The sequence below is a fragment of the Peromyscus leucopus genome, chromosome 14 (assembly GCF_004664715.2).
Source record: "Peromyscus leucopus breed LL Stock chromosome 14, UCI_PerLeu_2.1, whole genome shotgun sequence".
Classification (NCBI taxonomy): Eukaryota; Metazoa; Chordata; class Mammalia; order Rodentia; family Cricetidae; genus Peromyscus; species Peromyscus leucopus.
This window is the reverse complement of record NC_051075.1, coordinates 75,908,659-75,936,275: the sequence shown is the minus strand read 5'-3', so window position 1 is coordinate 75,936,275 and position 27,617 is coordinate 75,908,659. Positions and strand designations below refer to the sequence as shown.

The following is a 27,617-nucleotide window of genomic DNA, read 5'->3' as shown; positions in this document are numbered from 1 at the left end:
TTTTAGAATCCACAGATTTTTAACTGTATTGATTGAGGACACCAGGATAAATGGCCTTGGCGCCAAATTCCCATTAATGACAATGGGCACCGAGTGACTAATTCCCAAAGCCCTGCAGAGAGAACGCCCTGCTCGGCCTTCTCCTGGCAGGGCGCTCTAATTAGATTGAAATGAAAAAGCCAAATCACCATGGGCGGGAGAAGCAGAGAAAGAAAATGGAAGATCAGACTTGGGGAAGAGAAAGGCCAAAACTAGTCAGAGCTGGACAGAGGCCACAGGGTGCACAAGTGCTAAGACGCGAGCCAGGGAGGGGTATGCAGACATACGGTCCCTCCACCCCAGCCGCCCTTGGGAGCTTTATCACTCAGGCTAGGAGGATAGAGCAGGGGATGTGAGCCAGGCCCGTCCAAGCAATGGACAAAGAGACCACCAGGATGAACCCATCCTCAGGGACACATGCCTGCCAGGATACAGACAGAAATGCAAGCTATCCTCATAGGAGAGGCCTCATCTGGGGTCCAGAGGCCTTCTGGAGGCCGAGATCCAAACCCATCAACGCTGTACTTTTTGGGAACAAAAGACATCTAGCACACCCCAGCACAGACCCTGCACACAGTAGGTGGATAATAAGTAAGAATCCTTCAGTAGATGAGCCCCATGCAGACATCATTTCTAGCAGAGGAGGATGAAGTGCCTTCCATTGTTCCCTACCGGACAGTAATACTTAGAAGTGGGGCCATGCCTCTCTATACCTACCCTGCACACAAGAGCCTCTTGGAGGCCTGCCAGCATGCCACCCTCCGTAATCCACCACACCTGAAGGGTCAGCACCTCCTCTCCCACCCCCCACCCCCACTGAGCCACATGTCATATGATACTAGCTGCAGTTCCAGGTCCTCCTAGCTGGAACACAAACAGGACCATGAGCCACTGCTGTCTCAGACTCATCATCAGTCACTGACTGCCACGAGTCCCTAACTTGTCGGGCATCGGGACCCATCGCTGCTAACAGTCAGAATGAGAGTTCTGGGAGGAGGCCAGGAGACGAGGGCTCAGTTGGGCCGTATAGGTTAGACTCCATATTCAATAGTCCCCAGTCTCCCTTGCTGTCGCTGAGTGGCCCAACCTAGGGATGCTGCATAGAGCCTGCCTGGGAAAGCTCCTTCTGCTGGCTCCTCCCTCCTTCCCTACCTGATAGAAGATCTTCCTACGTGAAACCCCTTGCCCAGGTGCCTCTCAGTATAAATACTGAGAAGAGCCCCTCTGAAGACTTCCCTATGGAATTTAGTTCCACCCCATGGACTGACAGGAATTCTAAACTGATGCCAATCAAAGGACACCGTGATATTTTGGTTCCAATTACACAGCAGAAGTTGATTAAAAAGCTGCCTCTTTATCCAGCCCTGCAGCTTGGGGCTGAGACAACCGTGGCTGTCCTTTGCTGCCTGGCAGAGGACTGGGTCCAGTGCCTTGCAGACAGCTGCAGTGCTGTTGGTAAGTGATCTGTACACCGGTCAGGGAAACGAGTCTGCTCTGAGACCCCCACCACACCATGACGGTGGGTGGTTTGCAATCAGGACCCTCCGGAGAGGCTTTCCCAGTGACAGGGCTGACCTGGGGCAGTGGGACATCAGGACACACCTGTTTCAAGGTCTGTTAGGTGCAGGGCAAAGTCGAAGCCACCACTGAGGATGCGCCGGCCACAGGGCGACCATCGTGCAGCCCGTACGGCCTCACTGTGCACAGAGTAGGTCTGCAGGCAGCGCCCTGAGTCCACAGCATTCCACACCTGCAAGGGAAACACAGAGAGGGAGCACCAGACACTATAATGAGGGCCTGAGCTCCAGGTCAGCAGGGGGCTCCCTGGGGAACTGGGTTCCTATTATTCACATCAAAACAACAGCTGGAGTTGCTTTTCCTTTCCTCATAAAAATGTGTAGGCTTCCTTTTTCTGGGGCTAAGAAAACAGCAGTTCCCAGCTCCACTCAACCTTCACACCTGTCCTACCCACTGGCCACAGACATGTCACAGTCCGGCCCCAGTCTCCTGCAGCCTGCTACTTGCCATGGAGCAGACAGAGCACATGGCCAGACCACAGTCAAGGGATCTCTTGAAGACTGAGATCCAGACAGAGGCCAGTCACAGAGTACATCTTCTTAGGAGAGGGGTCCTTCCCCCTAACCTTCATCCTGGCTTCCCATCAGGGAATGAGGCTTCCAGGAGAATGTCCAGTACACAACTGACTCCTACAAGTGGCTTACAAGCCAAGGCAGGAGAGCTTGTACAGCTGGAAAGCTACCACAGCTGGCAGGCCTGACTCACACAGGTGTTAGGGGCTGGTTCTCCTCACTGTCACTTCAGGGTGAAGGGGACGCACCGTAAACACCTCCCCTTGACACTGCATCTTGCTGGTCATGTGACAGATCTAGTGGCTCCACCTCACTGGGCCTCAGTCTCTCCCTCCACAAACTGGAAATAAGAGCATCATCGCAGATAGGAGTGAGGCTGGAGCAGAAGGCAGCTCTGCAGCAGGCCAACAGGAGGGCTGCTGGACATGCTGGGCGGGGCTTGGGGGATGGGCGGGGCTTGTGGGGTAGGGGGGCTTGTGGGGATGGGAGGGCCTGCAAGAATTGGGGTTCTGAAACAGCAAGATTCCCTGAGTATCAGCAGCACCAGGTTTTCCTGAGTAAGTTCTAGAAAAGCCCAAACAAGCACACCCACGCACTTCCACAAACCTGCTCCTAGGGCAACTTCCATTAAAGATGAGCTAACTCTACCTGCCAAGTCCTGAAGGCTCTCCAAATGCAGCCAATCTGGAGTTCTGAAAGGTTTCCTGTGAGTTTGGAAATGTCTACGCATACACAAACAAGAGGGCATGAGAAGGTCCCACAGAACGTGGGGAGGGCCCCCTCTGCTCTTCCCTTCCACGTCAGGGGTCAATAGCTAGGTCTCAAATTAAAAAGAATGAAACCAAGAGGCAGCAGTAGTTATGTTTTAAAACACAGAACTAACAGGCGGAGCCGCCAGAAGGCTGGTAAGTGCAGTGAGGATTGGCAGCGGGGCAGCAGAGCGCAGAACGTGCTGCTTCCTCAGAATTATGTACAAGTACGATGTTCACAGAAAAATTAAGTGAGCAAGTGAGCTCTGCAGGGCTCACACAGTTAGACAGTAAGAGGCCAACACTGTGTACATAGGACAGGCTGCATTTACAAAGTGTGATGCCATATTCTAAGACGCATGAACTACAACATCATACTAATTAGGCAGGCTGGTATAAAACAACAAAAAATGAAAACAACAAGTGTTGGCATGGATGCAAAGAAATCAGAACCCCCTATACAGCTGGCAGGAAGGTAAGATAGTGTAGTCATGATGGACAGCAGCTTGGTGATTCCCAGACACCTGTAAGGGTTACCATGAAACCTAGCAATTCCACTTCTGAGAATAAACCCAAACATCTGGCACTGGGGTCTCAAAGTTTTGCCTATTTATATGGATAGAGGGTGGAAGTTGCCTACATGTCCAGACAAGTGAGAGGGTAAACAAAATGCAGTCCACCCACTCAAGTGGTGTACTTTTATACGGTGCGTCCTGACAGCGGCCATGACCTGGAAGAGCCATGACCACACTGCTCAGTGGGACAGGCCAGCCCCAAAAGGATGAATTCTGTACAGTTCCCCTCATGCTGCTCCCAAGTAGTCAGAATCACAGGCAGGAAACAGAAAGGCTGCTGCCAGGAGCTGGGGGAGTGGAGTGTGGGCAAAGTAAGAGGCGTCCTGGAGGTGGACGAAGCCAAGCCTGTCCAACAGTATGAACCATACCCCTAAACCTGGCTAGAGTGGTAAGGTCTGGTATAAATCACCGTGTTTTTTTAAAGACACACACACACACACACACAAACTCTTGTTTACTCATGCATTTGCAATAAGACTCCAAAAACAAGCTCAAGATGGTTGTCGATCCTTGGGCTGCCAGGAGCTGTGAACGCTGTTCAGTATTTCCTTTGAGAGGGTGAGTGGCACGTGGGAGGAGCAGATGGGGAGGAAGAAGGCGGCTCTGAAACAATGGTGTCCAAATGTTTTCCTCGGCAAAGCTCTTCCACTTACTCATTCAACAAACACTCCTAAGTGCTTACTAGCTAGCTAGGCACCGCTCACAGGAAACAACCAAAGTCAAAACTCTTGCCTTCCACGAGTCGGCCTTTCGATCAGGAAGACGGGCCCTACATGAACTAGCAGAACGGAGTGTATCAGACACTAAGACTGATGCTCCAAGGTCAGCAAGAAAGGGGGTTCTAGAGTCAAGAAGGGGCTAAGGGAGTGGCCATGTTAGACCACTTTAAGGCCTGAAGGGTGAGAAAAGAGTTCTGCCTGAGTATACAGCAACTTGAAGACCAGTCTGGCCAGAGAGGGGAATAGGGTGTGGCAAGAAGGGGTGTGGTGATGTCTATGGGCAGTAGAACATCCGGGGTCTCCTGGGGGAAGGAGGTAGCTGACTCCAGCCGACAGGACCCCTTTAGCTGCCCTGAAGGAAGAAGATGAGGGGGCTTATGCGGGAATTTGGGGCAGAGGCAGCAACAGTGGGGACGAGATCCAGATGGGAGTCAGGAGCAATAGAAACCCCTTGGAGTAAAGCCAGTAGAGAGGCCGGAGAAAGGAGGACCACCTTAGGTCTGGGGCCTGAGCAGCAAGCAGAATGGCCAGCTCCAGGAGAAGCAAGGCCAGAGCTGAGCACTGAGTGAAGGAAGCAGGCCATGAGAAGGGAAGACTGGGGAAGTCCCTGCCCCATACTTCTGCATAGCACACACTCACCTCTAAACCTTTTGAGTTAGTGAGGAGGGAGAAGAAAAAGGAGAGGGTAGAAGAGATGAGAGAGAGAAAAAGCAGAAAGGCAGGGAGGAACACGGAGCAGACAGGAAACAAGGAGCACGGGAGGCATGGAAGGAAGACGGCCGAAGAAAGCTTGGACTCCAAGATGCCTGGGCCAACAGCGCCGCACAGTGCGCTAGGATTCGATTCGCGGGCAGGGGTGTCCTGCAGGTCCTGGGTCTAAGGAGACAGACACAGAGCCGGTAAAGGTGTGATAGCCCCTCCCCCCAGGTGAAGTTGCACACCTATCTGCTGGTGCACACTGCTGACGGCAGCCGCAGAATCGATGAGGACCAGTCAGTCCCGCCTTGCTACCAAGGGTGAAGGTGAGAGGAATCTTCCCCAATTGCTCTCCCTAATTGAATTGAATGTTCACTGTCAGGCTTTAAAGATTAATTCCCAAACACTGCCGCAGCCCGGAGTGTCTGCCTTTTTTCAACCAAGTAATTAGAGATCCCAAACTGCCTTCACAGGATTAAGGAGCTCAGTCTACTGTCGAATGTTCTGAGATGGCTCTGTATATTAACTACAATTATTAACACGGTCTGTGTGTCCAGCCAAAGCCACAGATTTGACAAGAACATGACGAGTAAAATGCAGCAGACTGGGCATCTGCACCCTGGGTGCTGCCGCTCCCACAGCAGCTTTTCTGGGTCTTCAAAGACTATCCAGCACGTTGCTTCAGTCTCAGGCCACGCTCTTGATGGCCCTTCCGTTTGGGTTTTGTTTTCATTGTATTTAGCTTATCATCATTATTGGGAGGGGACACATGCATGCCACAGCAAACGTGTGGAGGCAGAGGACAACTCGTTGACAGTTCAATTCTCTCGTTCCACCATGGGTTCCAGGAATCAAACTCAAGTGGCTGGGTTTGTGGGCAAGCACCTTGACCTACTGAGCCATCTCATAGGCCCTATGTGTGCAAACTCCTTACCAAAAAAATCATACTTTACGAAAGTCAAAAAAGGAAAGCCCTGTAGAGACCACTATGGGATGGTTGTTTCTTGGGTTACATGAGAAATAAGCATGTTCCACCAAAATGTATTTGTCAAAGACCAGAAAAAAAAAATCAACAGAGGGTTGCCCATATCTGCACACCTGGAGGCCATGTCACATTTCTGGGGGTGCCTGTCCTTACTGTGTGATCCAGCCTCTGGAGGTCCCCCTGCCTCACCAGCTTCTCCAGTCAGTCTTTTACACAAGGGAGTATGCTGCCAGAGATGTTTCTACGGAAAGTCCTTATCAGTTGAGAGAGGCTCCCTTCTATTTACTCAACATTGTTTTAAAAAAAAAAAGCAAACTGTACGGGTGTGTGTGTGTGTGTGTGTGTGTGTGTGTGTGTGTGTGTGTGTGTGTGAGAGAGAGAGAGAGAGAGAGAGAGAGAGAGAGACAGACGACAGACAGAGACAGAAAGAGATGGAGAGACAGAGACAGAGAGAGATGGAGATCTAAGTGTGAGTACAGAAGCACGTATGCCATGAGAGTTCAGAGGACAATCTTGGGGAGTTGATTCTCTCCTTCCACCATGAATTCCGGGGATCAAACTCAATATCAGGCTTGCTTGGCAAGCGTCTTCATCTACGCTGAGTCACTGTACTGGCCCTGAAAAGTTGTTTTGTTTTTTACATATATAATCAGAAATGAATGTTAGGTATTGCCAAAATCCATCTACTTAAACGGTCTTATGGCTTCCTCTTTATAGTTAATCACTAATATTACAGTTCCACCATCAAGCACTGCACTGCTAAGCTCCCATTCCTGGGACTGACCCTGCTTAGTCATGGTATGTCAAGTAGATAGCTGGACGGATTTGCTAAAGTTTTTGTCAAAAAAAACGTTGCCAGTTCATCAGATATTGGGTGGATGCTCACTTCTATTATGTCTTTTTCTTGCCTTGGTGTCAGGAGAACTAGTCAGGGGAGGTGTCCCTCCTCTTTGACATTCCAGAATAGTTACTGTAGCCACTGTAACATCATCCCCAAACTGAGTGGCTCGGACAACAGACACTGGTATGGTAATGGAGGCTGGAGTTCTGAAAGGAAGGTACCAGCAGGAGCTGGGCCCCTCTGACTGTAGGCTGGCTCCTTCCTTTCTCTTATGCCTAAGCCCAGCCTCCATGTCTGCATACCAGTCTTTCTCCATGTATGCCTGCCTCCTGATCTCCCTTCTATGGCCACTAGTCACACGGCACTAGAGCCCGTCCTACGCCCTCATTTTGCAACAATTACCTCTGTACAGATTCAATCTCCAAATATGGTTATGTTGTGAAATACTAGGGGCTAGGACTTTGAAAGAAAAATCGAGGGTGACAGGGGTACGTGTAATTCAACCCACAGCAAATGGATACTCGTCTTCCTTAGATGTTTGTTAGAACTCATTAGTGAAGCCATTAGGGCCTAGAGTTTTCCTTGTGGGAACAGTTTGAACTAAAAATTCAATTATTTCCATAGATATGAGATATGTTTCTTCTTGGGTAAGCTTTTATTATTAGGGTCTTCTGGGGGATTGTTCGTGTCACCCAAGTTGTGGCATTCATTAGCACACGCTGATCATGCATTACCTCTATATCCTTTTAATATCCTCCGTAGCATCTATAATTAGCATACTCTAATCATCTCTCATATTGGTAATTTGTGTCTTTTCTCTATATTCTTGATTCTAGTTAACAGTTTATATTCATTCATCTCAGAGAACCGCCTCCTGAGCTGGGTGTGGTGGCTGCTCCTGTGATTCCACACTCGGAGGAGAGTTCAGGGTCAGCCTGGGCTGCAGAGAAAAGGAAAAGAAAAGAAAATGGGGCCAGAGAGACGGCTCAGCAGGCAAAGTGCTTGTCGTGTAAGCCTGGTAACCTGAGTTTGATCCCCAGAGCCCATGGTGGAAGGAGAAACAACTCCTGAAAACTGTCCTCTGGCCTCCACGCGTGCACCGTGACACACACACACACACACACACACACACACACACACACACACACTGGAAACTGTCCTCTGGCCTCCATGCGTGCACCTCTCTCTCTCTCTCTCTCTCTCTCTCTCTCTCTCTCTCTCTCTCTCTCACACACACACACACACACACACACACACACACACACACAGAGGAAACTGTCCTCTGGCCTCCATGCGTGCACCTCTCTCTCTCTCTCTCTCTCTCTCTCTCTCTCTCACACACACACACACACACACTGGAAACTGTCCTCTGGCCTCCACGCGTGCACCGTGACACACACACTCCATGTGTCATACCTGCCACACACACAGTACATAGACTTCTAAGATTTTGTCAAGAAATGAAAAGGGCAGTTTCTCACTAGCTGGTCTTCTCTGTGGCTTCCTCTCCCTCTACTTGGGGCCCTTCTGCTCTGCCCTCCTTTATTGACTTGGCCTCAGTTGCTGGGCCTTTCCCGGTGTTAAGTGGAGGCTGAGGTCACTGAAAACTCTCCCCTAACGACCTAAGCACTTGGTGCTGCATCAGCGTGCTTGTCTGCACACTCCCTCAGAACACTTCCTACGACAGGCACTTCTGAGACGTTTGGCACTCTCGCGTGCTAGACCACTGAGCCACACCCCAAACTGACCTTCAGCCATAGGTAATGTGTCCAGTTTCCAAATATTAGGGAATTTTCCAGTAGTCTTCATTATTGATGTTTTTTGTCTAATCCTATCCCAGGAAATCAACTGTGAATGATTTTGATATCTCTGAATTTCCCGATTAATCAGTTTCACAGCCACACCATGGTTATCTTGGTGGATATTCCACGTGTGCTTGAAAGGCATGTGCACTCTGCTGCTGTGATGCAGACAGTGGCATGGACGTCAATCAGGCCAGCTGGTGGCAGGGCTGCCCCAGTCCTCCACATCTAAACTAGTTTTCTGTCTATGTGATCTACTGATTATGGAGAAAGTGCTGGAAGTTTTCGAGCCGTTGGTGGGTTTTATGTTCATACATCCCATCAAGGCAGCTCTGCTTCATGTGTTTTAAGGCGCTGTTATTCTGTGTGTATATAAATATCTATGTGTCTGGTGTTATGCACCTTGGGGGATGTGCTGTGATGAACTGATCCCTCCTGTTATTATAAGATGACTCTCTTTATCCCTGTAATATTTCTGCTCTGAAATCTGCTTTGCCTGATATTTATATAGCCACGCAAGCTTTCTTTTATTACTGTTAGTATTGCTTATCTTCCTCCATCCTTTCAACTTAACCTTTTTCTGTTTTTATATTTAAGGTGGGTTTCCTGCAGGCACTGTATAATTGTGTGCTGCCTTTCTATCCAACCAAACAAGCCTTGTCTTTTAAATGGAGTGTTTAGACCTTTCCACCTGCTTTTGATAAGGTTTAAATTTGCTTTGTTTACTCAATCCATTGTTTTTTCCTCATTCTCTGTGCCTCTTTTCAATCTTTTGTTATTTCATTATACTTCCCATTGTTGGGACCCATAACCATAAATCTTTCTCTGTTTGTCTTATTATTAGTCACTTTAAGGTTTACAGCACACATCTTTAATTTATCCTGACCTACTCTCAAGTCACAACACCACTTGCCTTATAAGAACAAGAAAACACTGCAACCTGTCTCCCCATCTTTCATCATGTATGTTACATCTCTACACATTATTACATTCTGCATTTCAATTTTACTTCCAATGGTCACTTGTCATTGAAAGTAATTTTTAAATAAGAACGGAGTGTTTACATTGCCTCCAATGTACACTGGACATTCACCATCCATGGAACAGATGGAGAATCCCACCTGGCATCAGTTTCCCTCTGCCTCACAAACTCCCTTTCCTAATGAAAGTTTCCTGTAATGCAGACTTGCTGGCGATGCATCATTTCAGCCTTTAAGTGTCTAAGAAAGTATTGTGCCTTTGTCTTTTCAAGACCTTTCTCTGGGGATTGTGAGCAAAGGTTCCTGAAATGACCTCACCTTCCAATGAGCCCTCTGCAAGGCTGGTCCACTGATAAGAACTTCAGTATCTGTGGAGAGGTTGCAATGTTAAAGACCCAGCGCCTAATCACAATTTATCTCAGGCTACCTTTCCTGCTTTTGTGTGCAACCTAACGTCCTTGTGAGTAATGGGTGAAATCTTTTGGAATGTATTAACCTACCACTAGCTTTTGCTAACCCAAAGATTAAGAAACCATCCGAGGCCTAGAACAGAGACTCCCCTTGGCTTAACCCACCCACCACATGACATTCCACCAATGCATTTGAAAAGTGTCCTGACTTATGACTTTCTTTGCCTTGTTACTATAAAAACCCAGTCACGTGGGAACATGAATTTGGGGCAGCCTGCGTCTGTGTTCCCATGCCAGGGACATGCTCATCTTTGTCTCAATAATGAATAATAAATCTTATTTTCACCGAGGTGAGAGTTGTGTTTGGTTTTATGTTTTTTAATTCGTGTTTTCATACTTTTCTATATTTATTTATTTATTGATTTGTTATGTGGATGAGGGTTTGCCTGCACATATGCCTGTGCTCCGCATGCATATCCGGTGCCTGAGGAAGCCAGAGAGAGCATCAGATCCCCCTGGAACTGGACTTACATGGCTGTGAGCTGCCATGTGGGCACTGGGAACTGAACTTAGATGTCCTGCAAGAATAGCCAGTGCTCTTCACTGCTGAGCCAATGCTCTAGTCTGTGAGCTGTGTCTTTGTGTTGAGAGTATCAAATTCTCACTGGCAGTGCTTGGGTTTCTCTTCTCTGCTTTATAATTGAATTTCTTCTGGTATTAACCTTCGTTCCTCTGTATACACTGTGTCTTTTTCTCCTTTTAAGATTTCTAAGGCAAGGATGCACGAGGACCTAAGTCTGAATCCCAAGAACTACTGTAAAGCTGGGTGCAGCAGTGTGTGCAACCCCAGTGTTTCCGGCCCAGTAGCCAGGCAGCCACACACAACAGTGAACAAAAGACCACGCTTCAACTGTCTCAAACAAGAGGATAGGTGAGATTCAACACCTGAGATTGTCCTCTGACCTCTACATGTGTACCATAGTGCATGTGTATACACACATACACACATACACATACACACATACATACACACACATACATACACACACATACACACACACACACACACACACACACACACACAGTTTTTTTTTTTTGGGTGGTGATAAGGGCTGTCCCTGAACCTGCTACGTACCAAGCTGGCCTTAAACTCAGAGGTCTGACTGCCTCTGCCTTCTGAGTGCTGCAATAAACTTTTTTTTTTTTTAATAAAAAGATTTTTCCAGCCATGTGTGATGATGCACACCTGCAACCCCAGTACTTGGGAAGCTGAGGCAGGAGGATCTCCAGCTCAAGGTCAACCTGGGCTACACATGAGAACCTGTCTCATTCTCTACATTTGGTCCTTATTTTTAAACATTTTTTCTCTGAGAACATTCATTTCATGCATATTAGGAGACTGAGGTTGTCCCAGGGCTCAATGATGCTTGTGTGTTCAATCTGCATGTTACTCTGGTAGGCCGTTATGGTCCTCAAGTCTATAAACGGTTCCGGCTATAATTCCAGTAGTCTCCTACAATATGTTTTTTGTTGAAAACGGTTTCCATCTCTAGAAGTTCAAGTTTATTTACACTGTTTTATTCATTGTTAACCAGGGCACATGTGGCAGTCAGAGGGCCACTTGTAGGAGTTGGCTACCATGTGGGTCCCAGGTCGTCAAGCTTGGTGACAAGCACTAAGCACTAAGCCACCTTGCTGGTCCTGGGTGCTGTTGTCTACATGTCTTCTGTCTTCTGGAACAGCGGAGTATGTCACCGTGGTTCACTGTGTGCTGTTCCTCCGCAGCACTTCTGCGTCTGGACCTCTGCAGAGCTCCCCTCTTGCTTCCCTACTCCGAGTGCCTTGTACTCCTTCCTCGGTGCCGGGCAGAATGAGTCTCTGTCTTCCTATAAAGATCTTTAAGACTGTTCTGGAACACAGTTAAATTCTTGGAGACAGCAGGCTCGCACCAGTACAGTTCTCTAGTCCACCACTCCCCCAGATGCCAACAGGAAGTTGACTCCCAACCCACCTCAGCCACTTGGGGACATCACAGGACCAGGGTTTCTCCTCCTTTGTTAACCTGGAAAGTCCCCAAGGCAACAACAGAGACAACTGGGCGTTTGTCTTGCTTGCCTGCACTGCCCATGTTCCTGAAAACCACTGCACTGTACACTTTGTTGAATACTGGGCTAGAAACCTGGTCTCCATTCCTCATCAGCCAGGAGCACCGATCTCCGTAAGAAACTTAGAAATTGGGCCAACAAGATGGCTCAGCAGGTAAAGGTGCTTGCTGCCAAGCCTGTTTGATTAAAGTTTGATTCCCAGAACTCACATGGTGGAGGAAAGAACTGACTCCTTCAAGTTGCCCTCTGGTCCCCACATGTGCACCATAATGTGAGTGAGCATATGCATGCATACACACAACTGTGCAAGCATGCATGCATGCATGCATGCATGCATGCATGCGCTCGCGCGCGCACACACACACACACACACACACACACACACACACACACACACACACACAAGCAATTCCTAAAAAGTTTTGAGATACTTGGAAACCACTGCCATTGTTCAGCTGTCCCTTTTGCTTGGTGAGTCATTACTCCTTGCGGACCTAACCCCACTGTGATCAGAACTCCGCTGATTTATGACAACCTCAACAAAGTCGGGTTAAAACTGGGAAGCGCGTGTACTCTGCACTCCTGTAGAGAAGTCAGTGTTGGAGCCCACGAGATCGCTCTGGCCTACTTTTGCAGGCTTGTCTAGTTCCTACAACCAACTGCTTGGGGTAGGGTGTTAGGACTCCAGGGGCAACTGTGGATTTGTTCTGACTCTGCTGTGAAAACTGCTCTCAAATACCTGGACGTCCCGCTGTCTGACGCACACACGTGCCTGATGATGCCACCCTTCCTGGGAAGTCTGCCCTTTCACCACCCTGCATCAGCAGGCTCTCCTCCAGTGACAGCCTCTTGCTGGTCAGCCTTGCCCTCCTCGTCATGTCCACTGTCTGGGAACGGCCTGTGGCTTTCTTTAGTCTGTCTCCCCTTGCCCTGGTTCTCCCTCGCCTGCCAGAGCTGTACCACTTCTCAACAGCACAGTTTCCTCTTCTTCCTAATGCACTTTTAAAAAGATTTTTTAAAACATGTATGGGTGCTTTGCCTACATGAATGTCTGTGTAACACAGAGGCCAGAAGAGGATGGTAAATCCCTTGGAGCCAGAGTTACAGACGGGTGTGAGCTGTCATGTGTGTACAGGGAATCAAACCCAGGTCCTCTACAAGTGCAGCTGGTGCTCTTAACCACTGAGCCATACCTGGTCTAACTTTTTAATCCATTCTAGCAATCTCTTTTCATTGTCTCATTTACTTCATTTAATGTAGTTGTTGATGGAGTCAGATTTCTATTTGATATTTGTTTTCTTTTTACCGCTCTTTTTATTCTTACCTTTCTCCTCTAGTGCCTTTTTAAAAATAACTGAATATTTTGTAATTCCATTTTACTTAGCTCCTGGCCTTTTAGCTATCTCTTTACATTATCTCTTTAGTGGTTGCTCTGGGGATTATAATATACATCCTTAATGTCTTGTCACCTTCTTGCAAATAAGATTTCGCCGTTCCCATACACAGTGCAGAACTTTAACTCGCTTCCACTAAGCTCACCGTTCACCCTGGAGCATCATGTATTGTATTGATATGTGCCATAAACCACATAATGCAGCACTGTCTGCCTTCAACAGTTATGTGTGTTTTTAATTTAAGGTGAAATTATCTTTCAGACAACCACACGAACATTCCCGCTCTGTGTCCTCCAGTCCTTGCTGCATCCTGACTGCTGTCACCCACCTGCACCCTGAAGAGCTTCTAACACCGAAGGCAGTGAATTCTCAGAGTCTTCATTTACCCAAAACACATTAATCTCACCTTCATTCATGAAGGACACTGAACCACAGCTAGGCAATTCAGAAGTTCAACCAGCACTCTAGAGGCACTATCCAGTCTCTGGACACCACAGCTAGGCAGGGGCACTATCCCAGTCTCCGGACACCACAGCTAGGCAGGGGCACTATCCCAGTCTCCGGACACCACAGCTAGGCAGGGGCACTATCCCAGTCTCTGGACACCATTGTTTCTGGTGAGGGGTCAGAGGATTTCTACCACAACTCTCCTTGGGTGAGAGTCATTTTTCTCTGATTGAGATCAAGATTTTCACTTTAACCTGCAGAAACCTGAGTATGATGTACCCTGGTGAGGTTCTCCTTGTGCCTGTCCTGTTTGGGATTTGCACTGAATTGTTTTTCTTTTCTATTAACAGACTTGAGAAATATCTTGACACTTCATACTCGAGGTATGTTTTTTTCTTCCTCATCATCTGAAGCTTCCACTGCTCACATAATCGATATTACAGCACTGTCCACAAGTCCCTGGGCACCTGCTCTTTCTCTCCTCCATTTCCCCCTTGGTTTTTAGTCTGCACAGGTTCCAATGCCCATCTTCCTGTCATCTCCACTCTCCTGCATGGCCCAGGGGTGCCATCCTGACTTCAGACACTATTGTTCCATGCTGATATTTCTTACTCATAGGTTTGATTTCTCTGCTAAGGGTTCCTATAGTTATTTATTGGAGGTGGTTTCCTTTATGTCCCTGCGCATATCTATGATGGCTACTTGAAAATACTTGTCAGCTAATTTCAAGACCTGAACCATCATGGGAATGAATACGACTGTTTTGGAATTTCCATCCCTGCTTCGCGGTTGCTGTGGCTGTCCCTAACCCCGCCCTCTGCCAAGTCAGCAAAATTGCAGTTCTTTTACCAACTTTTTGGCACTGGGCCTGCCCACAGGTGAGAGCACACCAACGCAGGAAACCAGTGCCATCTTCCGTCTACTTCCTGCCTGCTTTTGTGTCCCAGGGGACATCATGACTGCACACTATTGACAGTTACCAGTGATGAGAGGGACAGTCCAGTGGGTACCCTGCTTCACTGGCCAAAGCCAGGCCTAAGTTCCAGTTTTAAGCTTGTGTTTTACTCTGGAGAGTGCTGGCACTCAGTCAGCACTTTACCTAGTTCACTGGCCCTCACACCTACTCCGCACATACTCCAGTATCTCATTACTTAAGGAAACATCTTCTCCACACCCTAAAAATTATTTTGGACAGTTGGGGAATAGAGGTATTATTTTCTGGGGTGCATCATTACATCACAGATAGTAAGAAGGCTCATGGGAAGGCACAAATGGTTATCCACTTCAGGCACAAGAGTGGGACTAGACTGCAGTAAGTCCTGTCTCCTCCACTGTACAAACGAGAACACTGAGGCACATACTCTCTCTACTCTCCTACAGCTTGGGAAGACTGCAGGGCGCTTCTAACTTACTTGGGCAATCTCATGTGAGTTCCTAAGGGCAGAGTACCCCAGCCGCTACCTGGGTGACAAGGGTCTCACATTTGCTCTCACAGCAAGAACAAGATCAGTGTCTTCTTACACCAGCCTCCTACCCACTTCCTAAAATGTCCTGGATGCTACAAGATGCAAGGTCTCCCAGAGTATGGGCTGAGGAGAAACTTGACTAGAATGTGTAAGTACTGGAGCATCCATTACACAGAGAATTCCAAGCACTTACTCTCTCTATTCAACAGCATCAGAACAAAGGACAGAGTTTTAAATGTCAACAGAAGATGTAAAGGGCAAAGGAGAGAGAGACAAACAGAACACTCCAGAGTGGGAGGTGAGGTGTGGGGAGATCAACAGGGACACGTGCTTGAGAGTGGCCTGCAGGGTCCCCAGCAGGTGACGTGGGGGAACACAGTAGTATTGAGAGTCCCCTTTCCTAAAGCCCTGCATCTTGACCCTTCTTCTGAGAGGAAAAAAAAAAAAAACTGTCGTGCTTACCACTTCCCAGTGACATCGATGTTTTGAGCAGGAATGCTTAGAATGCCTTTAAGGACTGACTTCACCAGAATTAACTAGGTCCTTACCAAAGCCTCAAAGAATAAGTGTCATCCACTCCCCCTGCCCAGAGATGGAAAGAGTTGAGGAGACGGTGTTGGCTGTACACAATTAAGAATGTGTTTAATACCAGAATTATATATATGTAAGGATGGGTGAGAAGGAGCTGGGCATGGAGGTGCACATTTGTAATCCTAGCAGCAGGGAGCTGAGAACTGAGTTCAAAGCTGGCCTGGTCTATACAGGAAGATGACATATTGAACAAAAAGGTTAAAGTAGGAAATATTTTCCTGCAATTAAAATTTGTGGAATGCAACAATGTGTTGGCATGCACCTTCATCCCAGTCTATGGCCTGCAGCAAGCAAAGAGTCTTGAGCTGAAACCCATTCCATCTCTCCCTGCTGAAAACTCTTGAGAGGTTCTCATCACATGCCAAAAATCCCTGTCAGGTGTCCTGACGTAGAGGTGTGTCTTCCCCCACCCCATCCCCCACCCCCACCCCACCCCCAACCTACCCCCCCCCCCCCGCCGAGCCCTGCCTCCCATGACCAACTCCCACACCAGGCCACCTTCTCCAGCCATGTTCTTTGTACCCTCCTGCCCCTCACTTGAAGTACATCTCTCCTGCTCTGCCTGATTGATTCCAACCCCTTCCTCACTTCAAGTAAGACACTTCTTCCTCCAGAAAGCCCTCCTAATCTCTCCAGGCTAGGTGAAGACCCAACCCATGTTTCCATGGCACCTAAGGCTTTCATGGCTATGTGCTCCCCTCCTCTCCCCCAGGCTGAGGTAAGAGCATGCAGTTAGCCTGCTCTACATTCTGCTTCTCACACCACCTCCAGTGTGTCACCTGTAACATCTCTGGATTAAGAAGAAATGCATGCATTGTTATAAGGACCCTCACTGCACCTCATAGACTATGGTTTAGACTCCCATGAGCCACACTGCCGGGCACTTACCCAGCTAATGGAGTCCACGGGATCCCTCTTACCCTCTGATATGGCTGTGACCGGGCCACTTTATAGATGAAGGGCCACAGACTCTCAGTGGAAGGCATTTGTCCAAGTTGTACAGTGAGCTAGGAGGAGGCCAGGGCATGTGGACAGAGTACTCATGCTTCTCACCTGGGAGGCCTCCACAGTGTCCACAGTTGGGCAACTGAGAAAGCGTAGAAAGGAGACAGAGGGTGACACTGGGTCTAACCCTCACATTCAAACACAGGCAAGAGCTCGAGCCTGCTAGCAGTTTCAACCCGGCATGCTTCTGTGCCTGCTGTTCTTTCTGGGGATCCCACTGAATATAAAATTGTCATCCTGCTTTCACTGCTTAACGGCTTCCAGTGTTCATAAAACCCCATTTTCAAAGGTGTTGTTCCTCATCAATTCCGGAATCGGAGAGCACAGCTATGGCGGGAGCCTTGAACTTGACCATTTCCCCCTGGTGCCAACAGCTACATGCACACAGCAAGAGGATGTAATGGCCTGATTTGGCATGGTGGGAAGGAGTAAATTGCTTGAGTCTGTGAAATACATTACCTCAATCTCACAAATGGTTTCTGAAAATCATTAGGCTGCAGAAACATCCTCCGCAAGGCCCGCTTCTGCTGCCTTCCCCACCCGCTCAGAGCCACCCAGCCACTGCTTCAATTCAGAGTGCTCAAGCCTGGGTGGAGCAGGCTGAGGCTCTAGCCTGGGGTTACCCACAGCCTGGACCCTCATGAACGGCAACAGGATGTCCGCAGCTACCTAGTAGCATCGAGAGAGAGAGAGAGAGAGAGAGAGAGAGAGAGAGAGAGAGAGAGAGAGAGAAGCATGAAAGCTGATGCGACTTAAAAAGCAGCTCCTTCCTGCCTGGGACCCCCACCTCACACACATGTGGTGACCCACATGCCACTACCCATGCACTGCAGTCCACACACTTGACCTGTCCACACACCATGACCATACACCTCCTCCACAGGTGTATGCCACCTGCCTAGAAACAATCTTCAAAGACTCCCTGGCTATACAGGGTTACAGGTCCCTTATCCATCTGTTCCTGAGAAACAATCTCCAAGTCTACAGGGATAGTTGGGAACTAGCTGAATGGCTTCCAGCTCACCCAACACGAGGCAGCACAAAGCTCATGCCCAGGCCTGGGATTCCTTCGGGATAAACATGTATTGGACCCTCACAAAGAGTTCTATGTACACATCAGCTGGTGTCACCACGATGTGAAAGTGTAGAATACATCTGTATGCTTATGTGGCTTCAGTGAACACAGATTTATTCTTCCCATAACAAGTTCAGCCAGTGACCTAAAGGACTAGGCTTGGTCACGGGACGGGTGACACGTGCAAGGCACCTATGCTCGTGGATTTCTGTGGTTTTGCAACCTGCAACTGGCAGAGGCAGTGTGGCTTGAGTGCAACGGGTAGGAGCCCCTGAGCTATGCCAGGGCAACAAGATCTCACATGTGAAGGCGGAGCAGCCCTTGCAAAGTGGTGTGAGCAACCCCTGCACAACTGAGGAGGTCGTGTTGTCCATCATTTACTCTTAACCAGAGCTTTCATGTTCGCATGTACGTATGTGTACACAGATGGACATGTCACAGCACATTGTTTGGAGGTCAGAAGACCGCTTGCTGGAATCAGTTCTCGCCTTCCATCATGTGGGTGCTAAGGACTGAACTCAGGCCATCATTCTTGGTAGCAGGCACCTTCACCTGCTTCGCCATCACCTTGTTGTCCCCCAGATTTTTTTACAACAGGAAACGAGCCTGTTAAAAACTACTGCTTGGGCTGGAGGGATGGCTCAGAGGTTAAGAGCACTGGCTACTCTTCCACAGGTCCTGAGTTCAATTCCCAGCAACCACATGGTGGATCACAACCACCTAGAATGAGATCTGGTGCTCTCTTCTGGCCTGCAGGCATACATGGAGGAAGAACACTGTATATAATAAATAAATAAATAAATAAATAAATAAATAAATAAATAAATAAATAAATAAATAAAAAACTACTGCTGCTGGGTAGTTTTTAGGCCGCTGTTTAGCAACACTGTAAGAAACACCAGCAGCACTGTGTTTCTTACCAGGGGTAGGGACTCACTCACCAGTAGATTCTGGTCCCCAGCACTGACGGTGTTCTGGTTGCAGCTGTCGCTTCCAAATGCCCCCAGAAGCCCAGGAGCAATGGCTCACAGTGCCCACTGGCTTCTCCAGATTCTGGTGGCCTTACAGCTAGCTACCCCATCCCACCCCATAAGGAGGAAGGCAGGATGCAAGACTTTAACAGCTAACAGGTTTTGATTGTTCTTAGAGCCTCCTTATCATTTACCTGGATGACCAACTTAGAACCCTTTCCCTTCCCTTGGTCTCACCCAGGCCCACCTCATGCCATCACAGAGGGGCAATGCTGAGTCGGGACCATGGAGTTATGAACCCCAGCTGCTCCCACCATTCACAGTAGAAGGCAGTTCTTCCAAAGTGCTAATACTCAGTGAAGCCTTCAGTTTGCCTCAAAATTAAAGGTATTTTTTAAATAAATAAATAAGTCTGGGGATATATTGCTTGGTATGCTTAAGATTCCAGGTTTAATACTCCGTGTGTGTGTGTGTGTGTGTGTGTGTGTGTGTGTGTGTGTGTAGAGGTTTCAACCTCTTGTGAAGCCACTGTGGCACACATCACAGACAAAAGAACAAAGCTGAGTCTCTGAGGCAAAATGTTATTAGCACCTTGAAGGAGTTCCATATCATTTTTCTTGCAGTAAACATGCAAATCTGGCATTCAAAACAGCCTAAGTTGCTTTATTCTGTGCTTATTTGCATGACTTTTAATGGCAAACAGTAATAAAGTGTAACCGAATCCTCTAATCCTGAATGCGTCAGCCTTTGCTGCAGGGAAACGCACTGATAATAGACTTCAAAGTCTCTAGGGGGACTCGTAGGGCAGAGCTTGGAGATGGCTAGAAGACATGAACAGTGCCAGAGGCCCCTGGGGACACAGGACAGCAGAGAGGACACAGGAGCCTGCGTCCGACGATCTGCTCTGACCCCCTGCCCCATGAGGCCTGGGGAAACGGCCACCCCTCTGAACCGCCATTCCCACAGGCAGACAGGGTGTTCTCTGTTCCCAGGGCCACGGGGGCACTTGAGCACATTACGGCAGTGACGACGACAATGGCAAAAGCACCACAGAAGCCATAATTAGCTCTTGGCTCTTTCCCAGCCTTCCCTGCCTGCTGCCAAAATCTGTGTTGGTATACACAGGGCTATGGGCCAAAAAGCATGGCAGGGAGGGGGGGATGGGGTGTCTCGTGCTTCCTTTAAAGCGGGGCCACCAGCATGAGGGAGTGTACATATGTCCTTGGTTTAGACCCAAAGCCCCAATACCAAAGCCCCAACAGAAGGCCAGTTTAAGCTAGATGTGGCAGACCTACAGACATGTGCAAGAAAGGTGGATACTCTACTCAGGCCTCGCCTGGGATGGGCACCAAGTGCTTTTTACCATATGCTTAAAAGGTATTTGTCCTGCCCTTCTCTGGGGGCAGTTCTCCTGATGAGCTCATCATAGGCACACCCCCAAGCTGACCAGAAGGGAACCACTACTTTCAAAGGATCAGTACTGCCACCAGCCAGAGCCCTGAGGCTCTCTTTGCATGTGTTCAAAATTTATCAAGACATACTATGATGGGCCTGACAGGCAATCCCAGCTAGGGGTGGAGGCAGGGTGTCTTCTTCCTGGGGACCACATCTTTGTGGTACCCAGGGGGCCAAGAGAGCCATGGACCAGGTAGGCCCAGGCTTTTGTTCTGGAGGTTCACCCCGGGAGCCTCAGTGTCTGGGAAGCAGGTAACTTCACTGCTCGAGGTGGCCAGGAGGATGAGTGTCCACAGAGAGCTCTGCCCCATTATTACCCATCGCGCCATTCAGTAAGCAGATATTCCTCACGCCTTCCACAGGCCCTCGCTTCACATCAGCCTGCAGCACTCCCAATTAATGAGAGAACAAATTAAACTGTCATTACTTTGGTTTAATTCTGTAATTAAAGAACTTCAAGAGGCGACAGGCTCTAAATAATGCATGCTTTTGTCAGAGGAATGTGGAGTTCTGGGCAGAGGGAAAATAAATAAATAAAGGGAGGAAGCTTTAGGGAGAGGGAGAAAGCAAAGAGATGAGGTGCGAGCAATGATGTTTATCCCCAAACATCGGAGGAACAACCTAGCGACAGCTGAAGGACTCAATTTGTTTTTGAATTAAGGCTTCAGCTCTCAGGAAAGCGGGGGAACGTGTGGCCCCTCCCCTCGGCGCATCTGCCATAAACAGGAATGGCGTCGGGAGTAATTCAATCGGTGGCTTTTCCAGTTGACGAGGCAAAGCACAGCAGTCATTCTGACATCTGCTTCTTGTGACTCTCCTTTTTATGTCAGATCAGGGGAAAGAGAAATAAAAAAAAGGGGGAACGCATGTGGCACGTAAATTTTTTTAAATGTGTGTCCCTCATCCAGCAGATCACGCAGCTGCCACATGCTACAAACCTAATGAGGCTGTTACATGCAGCTGGGGAGAGAGACTGGCTGGACAGGATTCAAACCCAGCTCGGGGCACCCTGCCCCAGGCAAGAAGATACTCCACTGAGCACAGCCAGCCTCCAAGTCCCCCACCTTTGTGGGACCAGGACTCAAGGAGAAGCTGCAGGGGGCATGCCTGTGCCCTGGTACACAGTGCAGGAGGCCTGAATTAGGAGCCAGCACCCAGGCCTGCAACTCCAAATTAAATAAGTTACTGGGATGTTTTCTTCTTGTCAAGCATTAATGTTTTCATAAATCCCATCCACAGTATAATTGCTGTGTCCTGATTCTCTGAATCACATAAAGAAATGGTATTCAGACACAGCCTCCGTTTATGTTTCTATTAGCCACAGAACCCGAAGGATGAAACATTATTAAATGGGACTTTTGTTTCCCCTGCTCTATCTTGAAGTTCCAAGAACAGTTTGGAAGTTTCCCTGAAAAGGCTGGCAGTGTGTTTAGTACACAAGAAAGCGGCTGCTTTACAAACTGCACTTTTATCTAATTACTGCCCCAGCAACATCCATCCTGCCAGCCATGGGATTAAGAAGCAAAAGAAATTAAGCTGACGGGAAAGGCGCTGAGCAACAGGTTGAAGGAAGGGAAGGATCTAACTTCAAGACCGTGCTGTTAGGGCAGCAGAGATAGGTCAGTCTACACAGGTTGCACATGAAGTTATGGGGATATAAACACAGTCTTGAAATACTGAAGGAGTTCTGATTCACACTGCAAAATGTGGCACTTTCCCCCTGCCAGCCTGGAAGGCCCAGGCTCTGGCTCACAGTCACCTACCCAGTACCTATTAGACTGACAGGCATCCACAGTAAATGCTTACTGAATCCTGGCTTAGTGGCTGAGTGAATGAAGTATTTGGCAGTGTGAGGAGCCCACGGTGGTCAACCGGCCACCGGGAGCACGCAGACTCGAGGCTCCCAGGTTGTCAAAGGAGAGCTCAGGTTGCACAACAAAGGAATTTCCTCCTGCCCCCTGCACAGGCCACGGGAACCCCGGAGCAGCAGCTCTGCCTCTGCAGCAGGGACCTGCACTCTGCCCTGAAAGAGAAACTTTCTTAGCAATAAACAAGGAAACTGAGGAACAGACCTTAACAGAACAGAAATTATATGCCACAAACCTAAAGCCAACAGCATACTGAATTGAGAAAAGCTGAATTTGCTCTCAAAATTGGGAGTAAGACAAGAGTATCCACGTGACCGGTCTCATTCACTGTAGTGCTTAAGGTCCTGGCACAAGCATGAAGGCATGAGAAAGAGAGAAAGGAAGGGAGGGAGGGAGGGAGGGAGGAGAGGAAGGAGGGAAGGAGGGAGGAGGGAGGGAGGGAGGATAGAGGAAGGAAGGAAGGAAGGAAGGAAGGAAGGAAGGAAGAAAAAGAAAGAAAGAAAGAAAGAAAGAAAGAAAGAAAGAAAGAAAGAAAGAAAGAAAGAAAGAAAGAAAGAAAGAAAGAAAATGGATACAAACCAGAAAGGAAGAAGTCAAAGGGTCTCAGTTTGCAGACATTATCCTATACTTAAAATGACCCTGAAGATGCCACCAGGAACTCTTAGATCTGATAGACTTCAGCAGAGTAGTAGGATAAAAATCAATACACAATATCAGTGGTTTTCTATACACCAACAACAAATATGCTAAAAAAGAAACTAGTAAATACATTTTAAAAACTGCTCAGCATCCTTATCCATGAGGAAAATGCTAATTAAAACAGCTCTGTGATTCCCTAGGTAACAATGGCTAAAATCAAGCAAATAGACAAATGCTTGCAAAGATGTGGGGGATTACTCACTGCTGGTGAGGGTATGAACTGGTACATTCTCTATAGAATCAGTATGAAGGTTACTCCAAACCTGAAGACTAGAACTTCAGTATGACCCAACTAACCACACCTGGGTCTATCCCCAAAGGAGTCTACATCAGAATACCACAGAGATAATTGCATACCCATGTTCACGGCAGAACTGCTCACACCAGTGAGGACAGGAAAGTAGCCTTTATGCCATCAATAGACATCAATGAATAAAGAAAACGGATGTTAAAGTGCCTGTACACAGCAGGGGGTCCTGAGTTTAGATCCCAGGACTCCTATGGTGAGATAGGAGTCCCATACAGAAGAACCCCAGGAGTTCATGTGCCAACTAAACTGGTGTACAGAGAGACCCCGACTCAGATAAAGTGGAAGACAAAGACTGACACCCAAGGTTGTCCTCTGACACCCCCCTCAACCAAATGCACAACAGCATGCACAAGTCTGCACATATGCACACACTAACACAACAGCATGCACAAGTCTGCACATATGCACACACTAACATACATTACACACAAACAAAAACTTTTAAAAAGGGGTGTGTGTGTGTGTGTGTGTGTGTGTGTGTGTGTGTGTGCACATATGCATACACAATGGAGTTTTACACATCTGTAAAGAAGAATGAAATGGCCAAGTGTACTAGTGTTCTCCTTTATCCCAGCACTCGGGAGGCAGAGGCAGGCAGATCTCTGATGAGGCCAGTCTGGTCAACACTCTGAGTTCCAGAACAGCCAGGGCTACATAGTGAGACCCTGTCTCAAAAGGGAAATGAAATTTGGTCACTTGCAGGTAAATGGACAGAACTGGGGATTCATCACATTAGGTAAAATTGGCTAAAATCAGAAAGTCAGATCTTGCATGTTTTCTCACATATAAAATCTAGGTTAAAATAAGAAAGTAGGAAGAGGCCCTGTGGGGGAGGGGGATCTGAAAGGAGGGAGAATGGAAACAAGTAAGCATAGCATGGTCAGCAAGGAGATGGATGCTGCATGTCTGCTCTGATGTGGAAACTACTTTCTAATTGTTTGGGTTGGGTTGGGTTGGTTTTTGTTTTTGTTTTGTTTTGTTGTTGTTGTTTTGGTTTGATTTTTGGTTTTGGTGTTTGGCTTTTTTTGAGACAAAGTCTCACTATATAGTCCTGGCTGGCCTGGAACCTCCTATATAGATCAGGCTGGTTTGGAAAATACTGAGATCCACCTGTTTCTGCCTCACAAGTGCTGGGATTAAAAGAGCACCTGAAATGTGTGGGGGTGGTGAGAAAAGCAGAAGGGGACCTTTGGGGGGAAAGGACCCAGAGAGAAGGAAACAAAATTAGGTAAATGAGGGAGGGATCAGATATGAGCTCATATAATCATATACATATATAAAATATAATGAAATCCATTCTTTTATACATTAACCAAAAATGATTCTTTGCACTTGGCCTCCTGCACCGGTTCCCTGTCCACTCAGTCTGACAGGCCTATCCTGCCCCAATAAGAGCATGTGACCACTCCCATCCAAATCTTCCTGTGGCCCACTCTGCCATTATGGATCCCAACCCCATACCTTAGAATGTGGCACACAGTAGGAATTCTGTTAACTAAGTGATGACTGAATGGGTCATTGAACAGAGTGCCTCCTATGTGTCCATGATGGTGATGCCAGAATGTTCTGGAAAACAAGCCGGAAAGCAGAATCTTGTCTCTGGCCTGGTTTCAAGACCAAATCAGGCAGGGCTCTGTCTGCCTTGGCTGATTAAAGAGATGAACAGGAAGTAAACACAGGCTGTTTATTGGCCCCACACCGAGTCCTCTCGAAATGCCAGGGACCCAGTACTTTGACACAAATTCAGCAACAGCATCTTTAATCATTTCAGGGTTAATAAAAAATGTCAATTACGTTTGTCATCATGGTTATCCTGGGGGAACAATCCCAGCACAGACAATCTCTGGCCAAATGACAGCCTGGTCTGTTTGTCACACATCCCTCCAGCTGCCTCACTGATGAATTAATCGAGTTGGTTCCCTCCCCCTGGCCTGTCCGTTCATAAATAATCAGAAGTAATACGGAGCTCCCAAATAAGCCTGACCTGCGGATTGTTGCCGCTCTGACCATTCCTAAATAAGAGAAGGGAATAAAAACTAGGGACAAGGCTCTAAGTCCATCCAAAGATGTGACGCCTGCTTGGGAAGGGTGCTAAGTGAGGCAGCAGGGGCAGCCAGGCTCCCCACAGGGGCAGGATCCTGTCTTTGCAGTGATGTCCCTCTCCCTTGGAGCTCAGCACAAGTCCTCACAGGACTCCTCCTCTGCAGCAGGCTCATCAGCCTCTCCCTGCTCCCACCCCAGTCCCATTATGGGGCCCCATTCTACAGTCAATGCAAAAAAGGAGCTCAGAACAGGCTGCAGAGGCAAAGCCTCTCGGGACTCAAAGCCAGGTGTCTAGCGCCACCCCGCTGCCCGCAGCCAGAGGGCTCTGAGCAGCTGCCTGTCTACATTGGAGGAGGAGGTGTTTGCAATCAAGGGATCCTTGAGAGCTCGCTCTGGCAGGAACAAAGGCACCAGGAGGACACTGCCTAAGACAAACTGCCCTCAACATACAGAGGGAAGCGGAGAGGGGGGATGGGGGACGACACTACCTTCTACCCCCAGCTACTTCAAACACTGAAATCAGAGACCCTGCCTCAATTAAACACTCTATCAACGAACAGCTTGACATGAGCATGCAGCTTCAGGGCCTTTCATGGGACAGCTTTCCATGTGTCTCTTCACAAGGAGTCCTCTTTCCTTGACATGGGGATTAGAGCCCTGGGGCAAACTTCTCACCTTCCCCTCGGCACCTAAGAACACTCTGGCTCTGTCCCAATTAGTACAGATGCTTTACCAAGTCCTCAAATATTTGAGTCATTTGTATTTTCAGAGAGAACATGAACGGCGTGAGGGATCCACAACTATTCCCAGAGCTGATGCTAACACTGCAGCAATTCAAAGGGTTAAGCTAAGCATAACTCCTCAGAGATCACTGTTAGCCTCCTTGCTTTGCTGTCACATAAAAAGTGTCCACCCCCACACAGCAATTGGGAGATGCCAACTGTCCTTCCAGAGAGTTCTGTTGCTAGTGAGAAACTCAGATGACACACTGCTTCCACAGCCCAGCAGTCATTAGGTTTGCGAGCTCACTTTCATGAGGCAGGCAAACCTTTATTCTGACAGCTTCCCTCAACTGTTGGCAGTTTTATCTCCCTCCTTAAATAGTAAGATCTCTTGAATGACTACTATGAGTGGAGTATACTGTGCCAGGCTGCCCTTCACAAAATGCCATCACCCATCCCTTTTGGCAGTCAGCCATATGATGCACAGGGCTGAGGTGGGATCAGTGGACAGATCTGGCCAGCCAGGGATGCCCAGACAGAGCCCTCCATGTTCTGAGTGCCTGCCTGGATCAAGGCATGGCATCCATGCCTCATGTATGTTGCCTATAACCAGCAGCCACCTACGATGGTATAGTGCCATTCATTCACCAACAAGTACAGTAAAGGTCAAGAGGAGAAATGCCACCTGCCTAGGACACAGTCAGAAAGTGCCCAAGGAACAAACCTGGCTCTGGCCCACTGTTCCACACCACACTGCCAGGCTGTCTCACAGGAAGGTAATCTGGTCATGAGCCAGAAAAAAGCACAGGCCCTGAGAGAGGTTCTAGAAGGAAGCACAATTTGGAAGACTGACTATTCTGAACTCAAATTTCAACTCTGCCTATCACCAGCTGTGTGAGCCTGAGCCTCATACTACACCTCTCTGAGTCTTCCTTTTCTCAGAAGCAAGACAGGGAAACATAAGGAACTTTATGGGTGTCTGAGAAGACTAAAAAAGGCTACGCAAGATGCACAGCCACTGAAGCCTTCTTCGTCAACTGTGATGAAAACCAGCTTCAGAAGAATGGGCTCGAGTCAGACCCACTTCCAATCCCACCCTCCAGACTGGTCAACTGGAAGGCAGTGGATATGGGGGTAACCCTGCAGGCCCTCGCCCAGCTTAGCTCCCCACAGCCACGGGGCAGTGCAAGGGTTAAGGAGCTGGTGTCTGGCACAGAGTGGGTGTTCAATAAAAGCTCATTCAATTCAATTTGACTTAATTAAAAAACCTTACTCATAGCCCCAGGAAGGGTAGGAACACAGAGGGCTAAAACTCCAAGCTGAAATCCATTTGAAGCTATAAATCCCATGCCCTGCCAATGGATGCATTTTCTTATTAAGTGACAATATTATAAAGCTCTTCTGAATTCCTAGCGATGTTTAAGAGCCCTGTCTTCATCGGGCTGAAAGCTGCTGTCAAGTCACAAAGAACTTGAAGGGGATCTAAAGACAACTGATGAAAAGGAACAACTAAACCAAGTTTGCCGAACATATCAAATGATGCCGAGGCTGTGCCTGCCTTTGCAAAGCTCCTCCAAATT

The 27,617-nt window shown here is 48.1% G+C and overlaps 1 protein-coding gene across 5 annotated transcripts in view; it reads right to left on the bottom strand.

Annotated features, from left to right (window-relative positions):
* The window catches only part of Wdr25 (WD repeat domain 25), a 133,261-nt gene that overhangs the window by 49,510 nt on the left and 56,134 nt on the right, over window positions 1-27,617 (bottom strand). For all 5 annotated transcript variants that reach the window (XM_028858075.2, XM_028858076.2, XM_037210836.1 and 2 more), the window contains one exon: window positions 1,642-1,789. In XM_028858075.2, the coding sequence (XP_028713908.1) occupies window positions 1,642-1,789 (148 nt within the window). The remainder of the gene's footprint in view (window positions 1-1,641; window positions 1,790-27,617) is intronic.